The 19,482-nt window shown below is 41.2% G+C and overlaps 1 protein-coding gene across 1 annotated transcript in view; it reads left to right on the top strand.

The window, feature by feature from the left end:
- The first annotated feature begins 285 nt into the window (after positions 1–285).
- The window catches only part of LOC117805803 (regulator of G-protein signaling 6), a 50,503-nt gene continuing 31,306 nt past the window's right edge, over positions 286–19,482 (top strand). Inside the window, exon 1 of the mRNA XM_034674359.1 lies at positions 286–369. Within this exon, the coding sequence (XP_034530250.1) occupies positions 286–369 (84 nt within the window). The remainder of the gene's footprint in view (positions 370–19,482) is intronic.

Below are 19,482 nucleotides of genomic sequence, written 5' to 3' on the forward strand. Positions count from 1 at the left end.
ATGCTTCGGTTTCGCTTTGTATCTTAGTTAATATTCATCTTACGTCAGCCTACCTGAGCTCTCTTATCTTTCTGTACTGTGACAGGCGTCTCCTCTCTGAGGTAGCAGCTTACATTCTAACAGCTGAATGTCACAGCAAGAAAGGCTAGAGAAATTATGGTTTCCAGGGGGAATAGAAATGCTGAGTGATGTTTATAGAATCCTTTTTTATGTTCCTCCTCTTAAAGTGTATTATGGCTATCATGTTCATGTAGCTTATCTTTATTTGGACAGGTCCAAGTAAAAATGGCAGAGGGGGTTAAAGAACCAGTGGGCGTGGGCACCACTGATCCAGAAGAGGACTCTCCGAATATGATCGTATATAGAAAGGTAAGGCTGACTCCATGTGTGTGCTTCACTTTGTGGTCTATATGTAGGGAGAAATATTGGTTGAGAAGCAATGACCCAGAGGCCGGCTGCTGACAGCCCACTGGTCCGTGTCAGTGTGTATCTAGCACACACTGGTTTCACTGTCAGGTGTCAGAGAGCCTCTGTGTCAACTATCCTGAAACAACCACAACACTATCCTTTCCTCCCAGTCATTTTCCCCGTCAGGACCCTCTCCTGTAGCACCATAAACTTCAACCGGCCAATGTTTTAATAAGCTCTCATTCCCAGCAGTAAGGGTTTGGCCTGTGAGAGGTCCTTTAATGTCAAGGGTAATTATCCCGTCCCCATGGCTCCTCACTCTCAATAGCTGCTGTTTGATTGGATGGGATTTGCAGTATTGGTGGCTAATTACAAGGATGTTCAGTGTAAGTAACTGATTCTCCAATGCTGGGAATGGAAACGGCCAATCAGCTGGTGGTTATTCCTCCTCAGTTGACAAGTAGCTTGTTATTTCTCTGCCAGCACTCTGACAGCCCACTTATAGAAAAAAGCTGCTTTTGATCAGACTCAAACCACAGGATCCACTGCTCCCACCACGCCTGCTGTCTTGATTACGGGTAAAAAATGTGGGCTCTAAGCAAGACGGACTTGACAGATCCTGTCCCACTGTCCTAAATCTGTTGTTGAATCCAGAGTCTAATGATTGTCCATTTCAGAAAGCGGCGTAAACAGATTACGGAAAGGATTGGCGAGACGGGATGTGAAATAAACCTTGACAGTAGCTGCGTTGGTGGTTAGAATTCTCTTTAGGGGGTGTTGTTCATCTTTTTATTTCCACAGCTCACCTGGGAAAACTGTCAGGATCCTTTTTGTACACAGAAACTTGATATCTCTCTTGCGTAACTTCTGATAATGATGCGGCTGTAGGATTCAATGCTATGAAAATAGTGTCAAAAGCTTGCAGCTCGAGCAGGAGTGGTAGAACAACGCCAGAAACAATTCACTGGTCTACTTTAAACACTCACATTTCTAGTTTCTGCAAGAAATCAAGAACTTAAAATCTATGATCCAATCACATCAAAAGACAAAAGACATCTAACATAAAGGTCCTGTCACACAAAACTGAGTGCTGTCTGTTTTGCACGTGTTTGTGCGCCTGTTCTACATGGTGTTAATGCACACATTGTTTATTCACTCTTCTCATTAGCCTCCGTGTTCTGTAAGAAGCTGTCACGCTGCACAGACAACATGCTGCGTTTGCATGAAACACTGGGCATTTTCATGGATTTCACAGCAGAGCCTCATTACGTAACACTACACATGCCTGCAGGGGACGCATTTAAACAAGCTAGTTTTTGCTTGTCAGGATGCTGCCTGAGGGAACATTCATCATTTCATGTTTAAGTCATTCGCAGTGACAACAGCCAGATGATTTGGAGAGTGACAAGGTTTCTTCTGTCCGTCACGCTTTGAAAATGTGGTTTTGGTTTGAAGCTCATGAGGAAGAAGAAGAAGAACGAAAAACATACAAAGAAAATAATAGATTGAAACCAAGTATTTTTCAAGTATTTGATTCCAACACACCAAATTGATTGACTTGAGCATCTAATCTTTCGATATCTAACCTCACTATTGGTCACTCTCTGAAGATGTCACAGAGGCCAAACGATAGAGAGCTGCTGGGTCTCAGAGGGCAGAGCGCCCATCGTTTCTGGACTCTGTGGGTGTGCAGCATGGCGCAGTGTGAAGGCGCTGCTTGCAGAGAGGCAGATGGCCGCCAATATGCTCAGCCGCCTGGGAAAACACTGGCAGCTTCATCCCAAAGGCCTGAGCTGCTGTCAGCTGGAAGATATCATTTTACTGAAAGGAACAAAGAGGGCGAGGAGATAAAAATAATCCAAAGTGTGGGCAGTACCTGTATGAAATATATCGAAGATAAGAGTTGAAATACTTTAAATATTACTATATGTTTAGCAAAACTGTAAAGTTAGCTGTGTGGGCAGTTAGAGAAAGGTGAGTGTGAGGTATGTCTCTGTCCATGCTGTGTTGCTGCTGCAGAATTATCTCTCTCTCTGTCTCTCTCCTCCTACGAAAAAAGAGGAAGCAAAGCAAAGCAGTCCAATAACTGCAGGACGTCTTATTGCCTGAAGAATATGAGGTAAAGTTTTGGAGAAGCAGAAGTATGCTGCAAACATACGGTGCATGCACAAACACAGGAATCCACATACAGGCTTCTGAGCCAGTTTTTTACCTGCTATATTTGGCGTGCTTCGCGGACAGAAAAAGGCGGGTAGATGAATTGGAGTGGCATCAAGAGACACACCAAAAAGAAATTAAAATAATGATGAGACGCACTACTGTGCTGGGAAATGCAATTAAGCCGAGGAATGAGTCCACTTTGCCGCTCTGATGTGAAGCTAAACTCTTAATATCTGGTGTGTTTTGCTCCCTAATTTTTCCCCCTTTCCCCTTCTGTGACGTCGAGACTGAGAGTGTTCCTGCAGGATTTGGCAGCCTGGTTTTTGACACACTTTCAATTGTTCCCCAGAGAGGAAAAAATTCCTATCCTACTCAGAGTGAGTTAATATTCGAGCCGCATCACCTCTTCCGTTTATTCAGGTCATTAAGTATTTGACGGGATAATTCTTGGCAGTCGACTCATACCTGAAGGCGAGTATTATAGTCATAATATCTGTGGTACAATTACACAAAACTGTCATCTCGATAAGTTTTAGGAACCATTTGTGGGGAAATATTAGTAATGAGCCATGGCAGGAGGTTCAAAGCACTATTTGGGACTAGTGGCCTTTGGGTGCAGTGATGTTATTTTCTAGCTCAATTCACTCCAACATTTCCTCTGCGGGTACATGGGTGCTACAGTGTGGAGCTCTAAAAGCTCCATCTATATGAGATAAATTAAAGCAGGCAATCCACTTTGTAATCATGCTAAGGGCATGGCTGTGAGAGAGTTAGAAAGACCACCACTTAGATAGATGCAGACTGAAATGTCTCAGTAAATGTTGGATTGTCATTTACGCATTTATACTTACAGCTTTATTAGATAAACCCATCTGATTTCAGTCACCCACCCCATTATTGCAGGCATCTTCTTCTGCTGTAAGTAAGTTCCTGTAGAAAGACTTCCACTTAAAAAAATAAAGAGGAAAAACAAAAAACAAAGTTGCTGCCGCGAGGCATCCTTCTTCATCTTCTTTATCCAGTTATTATTTTGTTAAATCTGCTCGTTTATAGTGGTTACAGCCTGCCTGATATCAGCCAGACAAATAAAAGGAGCATAAATGGATGTTTGGCGCCACCATTCTTTGTTTTATTGATTCATTGTAGATAACATCTGAATAAAAAAAACACTCTGCTTTCTCTCACCTAATGTGACAATTCTTTAAAGTATTCTGTCACCTTTACCGGAGTGCTTCATTGTAAACTTAGCAAAGAGAAAGAGGACTGATTTTTCTTTAAGATGGTGCTATGAATGAGATCATAGGTCATTGTTGTTTTTTTCTTTCTTCTTCTTTTCTTTCTGTAGCAAACAGCCAGTATCATAAAAGCACTGAGGAGACCTTTGTTTTCTTCAGAATATATGGTACCAAAGTCCCAGAGTGTTCCTTGTTGTTGTTCCTTGGTAACTGGCTACATATTTAAGCACTTCCAAATAGCTTTACAATTCATTTCATACAAATTCCCACTAAGAATATAAGCTACATGAAGTGCTGACCTTTGGGAGCAATCTCAGGTTCAGTATTTAGACCAAAGACACTTTGACATGTGGACGGAAGGAGTTTGGGATTACACAGACGGCTCTGTCATTAGAGGCTAATTTGGTAGAACTTGTTTTGCTATTTTTCTTCACTCAAGCTAGCTGGCTAACTCTGCATTAAGCTTCTGATTCACAGGTTGGTGAGCTTAAACCCTTCACCAAGATAATAGTGGAAAAAATACTTCCAACCTTGAGTTTTTCTCAACTAATTCCCTACAGTGACACTGAGATGTTTCATATAGTTTTGAAATGTATTTTGTATTGCATTATACCTTTTTCGTATTCTATTCCAACATGTTGCTTTGTATAAAACCATACCATACCAAACCATATTGTATTGTGATATAGTGTAAAATATTGAATCATATTGCATCGTATCATTTGGTATCGTATCGTATTGTATCGTTTGGTATCGTTTGGTATCGTTTGGTATCGTATCGTTTGGTATCGTATAGTCTCATATCGTATTGTCTCATATCGTATTGTCTCATATTGTTTACTATCCTATCGTTTCACATCGCATCATATCACATCGTATCATATTGTATCGTATCTTTTGGTATCGTATCGTACTATTGTTTGGTATGGTTTGGTATCAGTTGGTATCGGTTGGTATCGTGTCGCATTGATAATATCCTATTGTTTCATATCGTATTGTTTTGTATCGTTTGGCATCATACTGAATCGCCTCATAATAGATCATATTGCAACATAATGTGACATATCTCTTATCATATAGTATCATATTGGGTTGTGTCGTATCATATCACATTGTGTCATATCCTATTGTATCCAATCCTTTTGTATTGTATGGCGTTGTAAAGTATCATATCATATCATGTCATATTGTATCTCATAGTATCATCTACAGTGTCTTATCATATCATACTCTATAGCAACTTACCATATTATATAATATTGTGATGTATCATTTAATTTCATATTGCACCATATCACGTCTTATCCAAGCGTGGCGGATACGGCCCTGGTGGTGAGGCTTTCAGCAGTGTGACTGCCCCCTGGTGGCTGGCTGCAGTATAGGTCAAAAAATCCGTCAAACTTTAAAAAAGAAATACACGTCGTACGAATGTTTCTCACATCCGTATGCTGTGGTGATATGTAGATGGTATTTGACTGTTTTGTGTCCAAGGCCTCTTTTTTCTGAAAAGTTTATTTTTCGTTAGTTATTAGAGTTTAAAAAACGGGGTTTTACTTCCGGGTTTCCTTTGATTCACAGCCGCCGTAGAACGAAACTTCAAAGGGCACACAGCGTCTTGTGATGTTACGCTGTAGGTCGGAGCTTATTACAAAGGCTTCACAGGCTCTGGCTGAAAAATGGCTGCGCCCAGGAGAGGAATTTTTTGGCTTCAGAACTGTACAACGGGAAGAGGCGGAGCAACGCTGTCCATTTTTATTTACAGTCTATGGTCTTATCATATTGTTCTGTATCACATCATTTCATACGTTATTGAAGTCTAACATACCGTATCAGTGTCGTACCCATAGACTGTATAAAATATGGACGTAGTATCCGTGACGTCACCCATCTGTTCCTGAGAGCTGTTTTGAAGCAAATCGACGGCAGCAGCCATATTGGTAATGCGGAACTCAACTAGGCAGAGTGTGACGTAGTGTGAGCCTCTTAGCCAATGGCTGTGTGTTCCCGACCGGGAGTCACGTCAGTCATGTCCTTATTTGGGCAAAACTCATAATCTTAATATCTTCTAAACCGTCACGTTAGAAAAAAATTCACTCCCCGTACAGTGTGTGCCATTAGAGAGATTAGCGTTGTAGGGCCAAGCCGTTTTTTGAACCAGGCTGTAAACATGTTTATTAATGCTGCAAAGATCGCCTTTTTCCCATTCATGTCTATGTGGTTTCCGGTGTTTCTGCAGCCAGCCTCAAGCGGATTCTCAATGTACTGCAGTTTATATCACTTCCGCATTGGCTTCATCGTTTGAGACCGGAGTTTGCCGCTTGGTCGTACCATATTGTACTGTACTGTATTTCATCATCTCATATTGTGTTGTACCATAGTACGTCTTATTGTATTATATTGTATCATAATGTATGGTATGGCATTGTATGTTATGGTAATGTTGTGTAATATAAAAATGAGAACTTGACAATGTTGTCATTATTAGCATTTTTGTATTTAGTTCAAAGAACATCTGTGGGTACAAGAACAACAGTGCTGCTAGCATGGCTGATTTCTTTTACTTTTTTTTCTACCTTTCCCATCTTTTTTTCCTCTCCCTCCATCCTTTGTTCAGCATTTCTTCAGTGTCTTGTTAATAATTGAAACTCATTACAAGCATTCCATCTTTAGAAAACTATCTGGACCTTTGAGACATCATATCCAGTGATTCATTTATTCATACCATGCACATTGTTACCATCACTGTGTTTTTATTCATGCATGTGCTTTCAATGTTAAGATGAGAGGACTAAAGAAGAGAGAGCTAAAGGATATAAGAATGTCTTTTTAATGCTTTAATAAAACACCATATTTCTAAGCCAGTTGGACAGATCTATGATCTTCTTGCAAGTGTGTGATCATTGCAGTGTTAGGTAGTTTGCTGCTGTAGCTGAAGCTATGAAGCAATTCACATCCATGTCACTCCTGTAGATAGGATAGATATTGAATCCTAAAGAACCTGAGTGATGGGAGAAGATAGATTGCTTCAGCTCAGGACACAAAGGGAGCTCTCTCTACTCTGACAGATGTGGATGATGTGGAGACACTGGAAATGTTGTTTGAAAGAACAGACACTGAGTCTCCCTCGAGTGGCTAGAGAAGATGAAATCACTGTAAATAGCAAGCTTCCCACACTGCCCATTCACTTATCACCAAACGGACTGACAGCTGGTTGGGTTTAAACGGCCAAGAGGACTGAATCGCTCCAGTTCTGCAGGTCAGTGGGAAGCTCGCCTGCTTGTCTTTTTGCTGCCTCCCATGAGTCACTTTTTCTCTTTCTCTCTGAAGTACCCCTGGGGCCCATGGAGGCTGTATCTCTCCTCTTTTAAGTCCAGCCTCCATACGAGGTGTCTACAGTGCACTACTGACTGTTCCTGTGCGCACTCAAGATAACAGTCCGGCTAAACACTGTGGATATCACTCTTGCAGCTGTAGCGACGAGCTCTCTATGTGTTTTATCACATATGAGCGTTTTAACACCGTCTCCTCTTTCACCATGGGAGCCGTTATCTGCAGCGCTGGTATGGGCTGAAGCATCAGGGTCACGCTGAAGCCTGAGTGCCTGCATGCTAAGTGCCAGTGTGGGCTGCTTTCCTGGTTGGGTCAATAAGATAAAACAACAGTTACAGTGTAAAGCGCGATCTCTTATATAACCAGCTCCTGTGCTGTGTGTTTGCTCGTCTCTAAGCAGAAGGACCAACACATAAAAATCCTGAAAGTCCACAGGAAAACAAATCATAATTGGAAAGTGAGTCGCAGTGTTTTGGCAGCATGTGCACTGAGATTATTCAGCTTTTCTACAGAGAGTCACTGTAACTGAATAAAAGGCGAGGAGAGCTCCAACCTGTGCCAGAGCCTCTGCTTGTTCACCTCTCTGTTTACACATTGCTGACTGTGTGCACTTAAAGCTGCACATTAAATAATGCAGACGCTTGTTTGTTTGCTTCATAAAGCTGAGGAGTAAAACTGCATATGCATGGTGTGATGTTAATAAGGACGTCGATGGTTGTAGAGGTTGGTGGTTTGGCTGGCACCACTGGGTCCTCCTTCTAAACACCCTCTAACCCTCTGAGTCTCGCACTTCTCGCAGACAGCTTGGAAGCCTGTTTCATCTCTTCCTGTAGTCTGAATAACCTCTGCATCTCGATAGCACACTGAGCCAGCTCACTGTAGAGCCGATCAGATGAAAATCCCAGAAATATGTATAGAATTACAGCAGCGAGACTTAAAGAGGATTTCCACTTGGGATCAACTTTCCATTAACTGTCTTTGATTGATGTTTAATGCCATCAGCGAGGAAGCTGTGGCTTGTTAAACTGTTGTCGATGATGCTTTTAAAGAACAAACTCTTGTGTCATCATGTACAGTAAATACTAATGGGTTATTGGAACTGGCTCTGACAGTAGTGTGTTAAAAGCTGCTGGTGCTGGCTGCCTCCGAGTGACAGTCTGACGAGTTTGACAGCAGTAACTCGCAAGGCTAACTGTAACCCTGCGGAACCGCTGACAAACTGAATTAGTGGAAAACAGGATGCAAAAATAGGACAGGCTTTAACAGTCCCACATGGTTGTGTCACATTTTTTGAAAACAAATGACTTCACAGTAAAAGAGAGTGTAATTAAATATTTATACTGAGTGTAAAACGTTCACAACAAGGTGGAATAAACACAAGAAGATCACATCTGATTAAGGCAAGGATAACAATATAATTCAAACACTGACAGAGGAGAATTTGGCTAAACAGAGCCATGCTCGCTTGGAAACGATGTATCAGGTGTTAAAGATATTGAACCACTGAGTCGTAAAAGTCTTCAGAAGATTTTACTCTAAAAGTAAGATTATTCTCAAAACTCCAAAAGGCATTCATTTGAAATATCATCATCTGTTATGGGTGCTGTTGTGCAGCTTTATAATAAAATAACAAAAAAATATCCTGCATTTATTTGTATGTTTATAATGTTTGTATGTCCAGAGGGGTGGCACTGCCCCCCCTTCAAATCTGATGAGCCAGCCCAAGGGCCATTCCAAAATCCAGAGCTATCATTGGCTATTGCCCTGTCAGAGGCGGGACTTTAAAACCAGCTACCCAGGCCATATTGTAACAGGCTTACTGTAGCTTTCCTTCTATTTAGCATTCTCTTTTGTCAATTGGAACTTTAGTCAAACCTCTTGTTTTTGAGCCCTTAAATAAGCACGCTAAGAAGATGCATGTGTTGCCGCTGTGTTGTGTTTCCCCCCAAAGTAAAAAAGTAAACGCAAATATAACAACTGTATGATAGGGTGGCAATCAGCGAGGCTGAATGCTGCTTTTCTCTGCAGCAGAGTAGAGCTGGGGTTTTTTTTGGAGGGAGTGGGTGTGTACTATGATAAAGTATCATAGTAAGGTGATAACTATAGCCTAAAGCCTTAATCTACGGTGTGTATATTAACGGTGATATCAAGTGGTAAAATTGGTGCACACATACCCTTGCCTCTCTCGGTGCCCAGTTACGCCACCCCAATCGAAAAAGTCTGGAAACGCCTCTGCTTTAAGGAGCTACAGTTTTGTATATTTCATCCTTTTCTATCATGCTGTGGCTAACTAAGAGTTGCACATAATTTGGAATAACTCTAGGGTCATGACTGATTTGACTGAGAGGTGGGCGCGTTGTAGCTGTTAGCCACGAGGCTACAGGCTACGGCTTAACTCCACTGCTTTGCTGGTTTCAGGATAAGCTGACATTTTGTTGAAGTCAGCTTTTCCAATATGGCCACATCATCTTTGGACTTCTTAATGCCTCTTCAAAAACCAACTGCACAGAGTGATATCATCAAGAAGGTGTTTAATTCAGTCTATGCTCACAAACACTGACATAAACTGCTAAAGGACTTGTTTGCAACCAGTCTAACAGATATTGTCACATTGTTGCTCACTGAAGTTGTGTTGACCTAAATAAGCCCAGTATTCTGGAAACTTTTGGCTCTGCTTTGGTCTCCACCTACTCCTTGTAAGAGTGTCCTTTTCCCTGGCAACCAATGGCACATTTTTTTTAATTCTAACTTGATCTGCATTCTATTTAGTGCTGAGGAGATGCTCTGGTGATTTGAATTTGCTGTGAACAGTCACTACTGAGGCTAAAAACATCTTGGAGAGCTATGATGGTTTTAAACATGTAAGTGAAGTTGTTGGCTAACTTTTGTAAAACCTGAACAATTATTTCAAGATGGAGAGTATGAAGTGGAACAGATCAGGGGATAATTCTCTTGGGTTCAACATTACGAGGGACCCCCTTCATATCGAAGTGGTCATTTAATTAAATTCAGAAATAAAAAAGTACTGAATGTAGCTGCTCTCAGAACACCAGCCTTAAGCGGTTCAAAAATATTTCACAGACATTATTGTAAAGACTGATGAAATAACTTGCAAGAGGGCTGAACTGCAGGACACAGAGAAAGCATCTTGATGAATAACTGTTTTTGCTTCCAAGTACACAGAGTCAGAAGTTCAAGTAAATTCAAACCAGCGTGGAAGAGACATGCAAGGCCCAGGAAAAAAGGAGTAGAGTCTGGAAAAAAAAGGTTGGAAAGTTTGACACAGGGTGTAAAGGCGAACTGGCACTGAGAGAGGGGGATGTTAGCTGAATATAATAAGGAGGAAAGAATTACCACACAGGGAAAAAACACACGAAGAGTCAGGGAAATGTCTGAAACAAGAGATGAGGTGAACTGTCATAGAAAAGATAAAGAAACGATAAAACTAGGGAGCAGTGAAGGACTTTACAGTGACTGTATTTAAGATGTTTAGATAACAGCTCAAGAATTGCCCTAACACTTGATGTATATCAGAATTTTTTATTTGATTTTACTGCTGTCTGGTTCAGAATATGTAAGTCTTAAAAAGGAATATAATGAGTGGTTTAGGAGTATCAATGTAATCATGTGAATTTGTGCTAGTTATGCATCCCAACCCTTATCTAATGCCTTTTTACGTTCATGATAGAACATTCAGAGTCTGTGCTTTGTGCTTGTGTAAAGCTTTGTTGCCCTCTATTTTTACAGCCAGGTTTGCATCATTAAATCACACACAAGGATTAACTTTGGGCTCTAATCTGCCATTCATGAGAGCAGTAGCTTCAAAAGGCAGATGAAAATAGATCATTAAAGTAGCTAACCAAATTATTTGTTCATGTAATGTGTGCAGAATGAAGCTAAAGTCTGCTTTTACTAGATTTAGCATATCAAAAATGTAGCTCATCAAGCACTGAGGATGCAGGAGAAGATGATTACTTTTTCCTGCAAAAAATAAAAATCTTTAAAGGGACATTTAAAAGAGAAACCCATGAGGAGCCTGTTAAGCTCAGCGGTTAAAGCGCACAACCATAAATAAAGGCTATAGTAAGGGTTGTCAGTGATCCAGTATCAGTTGGGAAATCCCATTTTTGAACTAAATTGGTTTGTCCCCCCGCAGGATGCCCCTTGTCCCGTTATGATGAAGTGACATCTCTCTAATCGTTAGACAACATAACTGATCTCTGGTCAGATCTGACGCAGCTATTCACCCATCATGCACGGATCACATCCATCAAGTGACACCTGGCATCCAATCACAGCCCCCCTCCCGTGTATCAGATATAACTACAGCATCAAAAGCACCATTTATCACTGTAATAGGTTTTGTTCATGGATGGTGTTCCATTGGCTTCGCAGTCACAACGAGCCGACATGGGACAAGCCAAACCGTGGCTACTTAATGAAAGCCTTCTGCACTTTATCTTAGGCGCCATTTTCGTGGGCCACGGACGTGAGCATGACCTAATCATAGTCTGTATATTAAAATGGACATAGTCAGTTTGGATCAAGTTGAAGCCAGGGATTTACAGCACTGTCTCTGCTGACTGGCTGCAGGATAGGACATAAACTCTGCCTCCGGCATTATTACCAGGAGAAGCATTGGCCTAACTTTAAAATTAAAATTCACATCAAATACATATACTTTAACTAACTTGATAGTTAGTTCTTATTATGCTGATTTATGTCCAAGGGCTCATTCTCCTGACATAATCAGCCAGGACGCTTGTGCACATGCCTTTGCTCCAACAGTGTCAATGTCGGTAAACATGGAGGCCATCTTTTGGCTTCGTACAGCTCAGTGGAAAGAATGAAGTGATGCTGTCGGTTCTTTATACACTCAATGGACCTGGCATAGCATGCTGCTTCAGAGATTCATAAAAAGGCCATGCAGGCAAAATTTGAAAGCAGTATCTAGTGGTCATAGCTCCATTCACTTTCTGCTATAACCCTTTCTATTATAATCAGAGATATTGACCCTCAGCGTGAAGTTTTCAAAGAGAAAAAAAATGTCTGATCATGGTGACTGAATTTTCATTAGTTCATCAGAGAGAACTTGTAAACTTTCAAAAGCCTCTTTCATGTTGATTATTAGTGACAGGCAGCATTATTTTCCAAGCCTCTTGAATCTCACTACTCCTGGGCTCTTCCTTTTTGCACAAAGTCATCTCCTTTTTGCTTCAAATTCAGCTGCAGTTTTTACTTTTAAACCTCTGGGGATCTTGTCTAGAAATGCTTCTCGCCTCCCCCTGTCCTATTTTCACACCTCTCATCAAAGAAACGAGCATTTTTGTCACTTCTGACTTTTTTTTTTGGTGTGTGTTGAGCAATGAAACTGTCCCCAATATGCTGAAAAGAGCTGATAAAGTAGGATTCTCTTCTCGCCCGATTACAAGATATTTAATATTTTGATCTCTGGATGCCTCATTAGTCTGGTCTGTCTCTGCTCTGAAGATATCAGACACTCCCAGAGAATGAAGAATATCTGAAGAATCTGTGGTCCGACTCATTCGCACGTGGCTTTAAAATGGATTTTAATTACCTCAGACAAAGAGAGACAATAATAAATCAGAGTACACGTTCTCATACAATGAAGACATTGAAAATCGCTGATCAACAACACGTACAACAACTGGAGCGACATCTGCCAGCTTTCCCTTTTCTATTATTTGATATTTGATAGGTTATGTAGATACGTAAGAATGATTTCCTCTTAAAATAGCAGCTCTGACTCACAGAGACAGACATATTGTCATGTGTGCACTGTTGAACCTCAGGTAATAATCGGCTGTCTGTTGCCGGCGTGGTGAGACTCTCTGTAATTGTCTCTGGGTTTCAGCTGAAGCAGGGATGAGTCACCCAGGTCCCAAATGTTAATCTCCATGTCCAGATAGTCTGTCTGAACAGCCCTCGGCCTCCCCTGAAAGCATCAACCTGCATCCCTGAGACCATCTCACCAGACTCGGTTCACTTCAGACCACCATGACTCTGCTGTTTCTGTTTGTTCTTCAGATTAGTTATTGTCTACCGCTTCACAACATTTTAGCATGATTTGAACAATGACTGAAATGTCCTTTTGTGTCCGTTACAGTTAAATACAGCCTCAGCCGTAAAGCTCCAAATAACCCATTTGTCAAAGATGACAGTGTGATCCTCTGCCGCGCAGGGAGATTTCAAACTGCATCAGTGACGTTATTCAGGCTGGACTGCCTGTTATGATGCGAGTAAGTTAGATAATCGTGACAGATTTTATTCTTCTTTTCCCTCCTCTTCTTGGAAATAATAGAAATGTCCTTGTGGGAGACCTTGCTGTGTGGCAGTTCCCATTTCCACTCCAATCGCTTAGTCAATAACTCATACAGCAGAGGCCAAATCCATAACAAAGCCGTGATTACTTTCATCAAACTGAGTGAGAGAGATGCCGAGCCTGGACTTTTTTCTCTGTCATATTTTGGTCTCAGGGAAACTATTCGAAAACGCGCATGGGGGGGGGGGATTCAGCTTGCTTGAAAAGAGTCTGTTCAGATTTCACGCACGCATACACAAATGAGTCTTCCAAACCACATAACCTGTATCTCCTACCAGAGAGGGAAACCTTTATTAATCCCTGCTTCATTCCAAACTACTTACACATGTCAGGAAACATGAGCCTAATTTATGTAGACACTCCAATACAATCCAGCTCTGACTTTGACACCACCGCAATCGCTTTAAATGGAAATTAGTCTTCATTAAAGGGGAAGACAGGAGGAAGGGAGTGCCCAAGCTTTTAGGCTGGTAATAGTCATCAGATTCAATCGGGCCGACACGAGAAAGAGAGAGAGAGAGACAGAGAGGGGCGCTCATGATGCTGCAGTGGATGGTAACTTGAGAAGAGGCAAACATGATTATTTCCACGTGTAAGAGGAACAGCTGGCAATTACACATTCATAAAAATGTGTTTTTGTTTTTCCATAGACAAGGCTGTTTGTTTAAATATCATTACATCTACATCTGAACCAGTTCAACACCTCACCTACATATATGAGACATCATTATTCAGTTTCCTGCTCGGTGAGGTTCAGTTCAGTGCTCATGCAGAGCTCTATGAGCCTGTCGGTCACATACAGTTTCTCACCTTTGTTCATCATTGATGATGTGAAAGTAAGAGACTTCCATGCAGTCAGAAACAGAGCACACAGCTGAGTCTGTATTGTAACTCAGCCTTATGATTATTCCCCCAACATGGAGCGTCAGGAGCCTTTCACTGGATGGCAGCACAAGGGGTTCAAAAGTTGAGTTTTTGACTTCAAAAACGTTCAACTTCTACAGCACAGTGCAATACAACGACTACCCTTAACAAGAGACAGTCTCAATATGTCAAAGTTTGTGTGATACACAGCATGAGGAGTACGCAGCCATACAGAAGACACAGAGTTCTGACAGCGGGCTGCAGCTAACCAAAGCTATGATAGTACACTTTTGTCCAAGTTTTAGTCTTGCCCTTATATAACATGTCATATTGATGACTTTGTTTGAAGTATACTAAGGCCTCAAAAGGCTAGCAGGAAAGCTAACATTAAAATAAACCATCATGGTAGATTGTGTCTTCTCTTTTAGCCCCTGCAAAGCCCCCAAACCTGCAGCCTGTAGCCCTTCACATTAAATTGATATTAACCCTCCCACTCAACAACATGAAAGCAAATACGTCAACAATCTAAAAAAAAAATGAAGTAATACAGCATTAGTGAGATTATCTGTAATCTGCTACCTGTGTTTGAAAAATGACTAGATTTTCTAAAAATAGTAATCCAATTCCCATAGCTCCAAAATCAATAATGCATCGCTCAGCACTGGTTTTATGTGTGCATTAGAGGAACCACCATGAATCTCTGTGTTGATGCTCACATCACACTGACATAAAGATACAGTATGACTGTGTTTATTCACCTCGTGGTACTATGTGCCTCTGGGTGTGTTGTTAAACCTTTGGGGCATTCTGATGTAGCCAGGGGTTAGCAGTTAATGACTTAAAGCCAAAACACTGTTACCAGAGTGCCCTCTTCCTGATCTCCGGGGACTTCACCATGTATTTTCTACATAGCTTATTTTGCATTCTTCCTGTTTTTGCTCTCAATACAGACCTTTTTACCTAACCTGGCATTGCCAGATCAGTTCTCCTTGGTGAATGGGTCTGGATCCGGTAAATTAATTTCCTTTTTCCCAGGGGGCATTAGCAACGGCCCCATTTGGAAGTGAGTCTTGAAGCAATTGGATCTACAACCAATCAGAGCTATGCAGCATATGACAAAGTGCAGAAAATACAAACAGACAGCGGCATGTTTTTGAAAATACATCATGTTAGTTTAAAACAGCCTCAATACAGACCTCCCTGTGGCTGAAGCTGCCATCTTGGTCGTTTTTTTAAAGTCTGAAGCGGCACTCATCTTATAAAAACCTGACCCATTTCCACATGAGGGACTATGATCGGTCTAATGTATCTGAAGTCGGCCTTCTGATACATGACTGGTCCAGACTACTTGGACTACAAATGTATCACAAATGGAAACCAGAAGACTTCTCATGATAAAATCCTGCCCCCCATCTACAGATTCTTCACGTAGGATGTATATTTAGAGCAGGGGTGTCCAAACTTTTTTCAAAGAGGGCCACATATGATGTTGTCAGAATACCCCAGGGCCAGTGACTCCTACTGAGACTTTGGAATCCTAAAAGTTATATATGAAATGTCTATTTAATAACAATTATTTTAAATGTTTTCTCAATAAAACAGTAACTAGGAAGTACCATGTAAAGATTAGCAAACTTTATCTTCTTATGGGGGAAAATGTTTTTCATTATGGTCGGGCAATGTGGGAAAAAATATTGTATCATTATTTTCCTATGGCAGGATCACGATCTGGATTTCATCACACTTCTTTTTCATGTTGTTTTTAAGGCTGTTCTGACCAGCAGACAACATATTTAGTACAAAATAATTATTTTCCTGAGTTCTGAAAATTTTTTATGCACCTAATTTTGCCTTTTCTGTACAATTTCATAATTTTGATCTTGTCTTGTGTCCTCTTTTCTGTCTTCTGAACTTTTAGTGTTCATCAAGAACATTTTCACATCATGATGAAAACATTAATTTGAAAACCTGTCAGCTTTAAGAGTTCTTGTGTTTCTTCTTTATTGTCGCCTTGAAAAATTCCCAGAGCTTTGGCTTTAGACACGTAGTCCATATGAAGCTTTTTGAGACGTTTCTGGATTGACTTTAGTTTTGTGTGTGCTTGAAAGAAACTGCAAATGTCCAGATGATTCAGAAGGTGATTCATTTCTGTGCTATAAATAACACAATTTAAGATGGAAGCTTGGGGGCCATAAATAAATGGACCTCGGGCCGCAATTGGCCCCCGGGCTGTACTTTGGACATGCCTGATTTAGAGTCTACATCATGAACTTTCTGCTTATCAGGATTCATTAGTTATTCAAACACTTAGATTACAAGAAAGTTGGTGCATTAGCAGATTTAAAGTCTTTGTATAAAACGGGTCAGGGCCTTGTTGCAATCAATGCATGAGGCTTTGCAGAGTGTTTTCCCAATAATACAAAGCGGTCAGAGTATGGCTGTCTGAGGACACTTTGGACGTTAATGGGAAAGTTTGTAAATACTTCTGTTGTGATAAGTCCACGTCACTTTCCCAACCCTCTTGTTTGAGAGTTCTCTTAAAGTCAGTCTCTGTACACTTTGTGTTTCAGTCATTGATTTTGAAAGGAATATCCCAATCCGTGATCAGAGAAGTGCTTTTAGCATTTGCCTAGCAAAGGACATAACCGGACAATGGTGATGTGCGGAGTCCTCCTGCAGGTATGGTCAAGCATATTGCCATGCTAAATTACAGCCAGCTGTCAGGCACAGATAACACACAGCCGGGGTTGGAAACAGAAAAGGACACTTCACTTCACTTTGAAATATGTTGAGAGGATATTAGATCACAAAGCATGGCTGGTCCCCTCTCTGGGAAGCTTATTCAATAATTCAAGGGGTAGTGATGGTTAGGTTGCAAATTCGAGCTGTGCAGACATAATAGATGGTTCATTTTTGGCTCCCCTGAGGTAAAAGAATAAAGGATTTATGAGCAAATTTGGTCGCTGCATGCTTACCAATGCATTGGCTATCACTAAGGGGGGTCTGTTGACATTATAGATAATCAATCAGCTGTGAGTAAGAACTTGAAGCCATAAAACACCACTGTAGAGCTCATGTTTGGCTATCTATTGATTCTATCATTCAGTCAGTCTTTCACAATAAGACATGGTAACATATCCTGTAATGAAACACATTATTTTGCCTGCGACGCTGTCACCTCAGGCCTCATTTGATTCCATTAAAAGATGGTTAGAGGACGATAATTGGATGAGTTGCATGCAGGGGTAGAGGTTGACAATGTGAAGACAAGTCCTCTGCAGGCCTCTGTCAGGAGGACGAGCCCTTCCCCCGCAGGGTAGAGGCCACATTACAGGTGTGTGTCGCTGCCTGCTGCCCCACGGCACGGCGAGATGAGATTTTCCCTCCATGTGTCGCCCCAGCTGCCTGAATTTCATTACCAATACCTGCCAGTTGGACATAACAAGGCTTTATTGCCAACGCTTCAAATCTGTCACCCAGCATGAACAGGGTTGTTTTCATAACACCTTGAGATTGTGCTCCCAGAAAATCTCCTAATGCAGCGCTGTATTACACAAAAAGCCTGCTGGTTGAATTGCTGCTCACTTTTTGACAGCAGCTTCAGTGTGTGTGATTTTATAAAAATCTTTAAGGGTCTTCAGGCACATTTTCCCCCCTCTGCTCTCCATTACACCTCCTTTCTCTTTCATAACAGCCCTTTTCACTTGGTCCCTCTGTTGGAGTAGTAACACTCCTCGCCCCTGAAAGCTCGACAGCATTCTCGCACTTGTGTGGGGGCATCCAGCACAGGTAATAGGGACATCAGGTCTGCTGTAATACCAGTGTGAGTAGCACCACAGAGCACAGAGGAGGAGTGCAGCTTAATGATACACAGGAGAGCTATAACATAATCTTTTCTTATTCCAGCAGCCAAGACAGGAAATCCATGCATCTTGAAAGGTCAAGGGCCTCTCTTACTCACTGATTGCATGTGAGCACGTAAGAGGAAACACGGCAAAGACACAACAGAGAATAGACGGTGTTATTTAGAGCTGAGGTATACCGTGCAGAGAATTGAAACACATGCCTCATGACAGAGCAAGGGAATTAGGAGCAGATGGCGTTAAAGAATGATGACATTGGAAAAATGAAGTCCAGCATTACTTTAAATCAAAACTTGGCTAAGCTGATTAAGCTGGGATGCACCATTTGGCTGCATGCTTCACACTCGACACCGCACACTCATTCAACAGTTTACTAATGACAGACTAAAGAACCATCTGTGTCTGCTGTAAAGGATGGAGCTGAGCACAGATGGGAGACGTCCAACCTGCCCACCACTTGCATTTAACTGTAACCAGAGAAACACTCTTTGTCATTTCCAATAACTGTCTGGGATGCTGGCTCCATGACGGTGGAGTACATTGTATACCATGCATCAGCACTCCAAAGGACTCAGACTGTATAAGAGTTGTTTGTAGCCACCCTGACCATACCTTTGATTGAGATTGAACTGTATCATAAATAATGGACTTTGATTTTGTGACGTTGCCAATTGGTTTCTCAGAAGCGATATTGCACTTCCGTCATTTTGAACTCAGGAGGTCACTACATGGTGAACATGAATTTCTAAGTCTCTATGCTAGTTGACAGGTCACCATGGTCAGGTCAATCATGGGTACACCATACACACACCCATGAACCCTTCTATAGTGTTGATTTTACCTTTAACAGGATTATTATTTACTATATTACCACCGTGCTGCATTAAAGAAGACATAAAACAAGAGATTAGATAAAGAACAAGCCATAAACTATTTAATAAAAAAGTTTTCTGAGGAATAAAACTAACTTAAAGTAGATTCATTTTACCATCCGGTTTCATACAATTTGACATCTTTTCACAACCAGTGGGGTCCGCCCCTGCTGGCACTTCTGATTAGCCACACTTTTGAAATCTTACACTATATCGGTTTCCTCTCTTCTTGTTGACTTTGTTGTAAATGTAAAGCCAATGCACAAGTGCTTAGACCTGCATTATTTCTAAAGGCCAGCCGGGGTAACTAGACTGGTCACCAAAGAAGTCCTATTCTATAAATCCACAGAGGAAAAAAAAGGTATTTTTAAACAATTTTTTTAACTTAACTTGTTTTAGAGTTTATG

The sequence above is a fragment of the Notolabrus celidotus genome, chromosome 22 (assembly GCF_009762535.1).
Source record: "Notolabrus celidotus isolate fNotCel1 chromosome 22, fNotCel1.pri, whole genome shotgun sequence".
In the NCBI taxonomy this organism is placed as follows: Eukaryota; Metazoa; Chordata; class Actinopteri; order Labriformes; family Labridae; genus Notolabrus; species Notolabrus celidotus.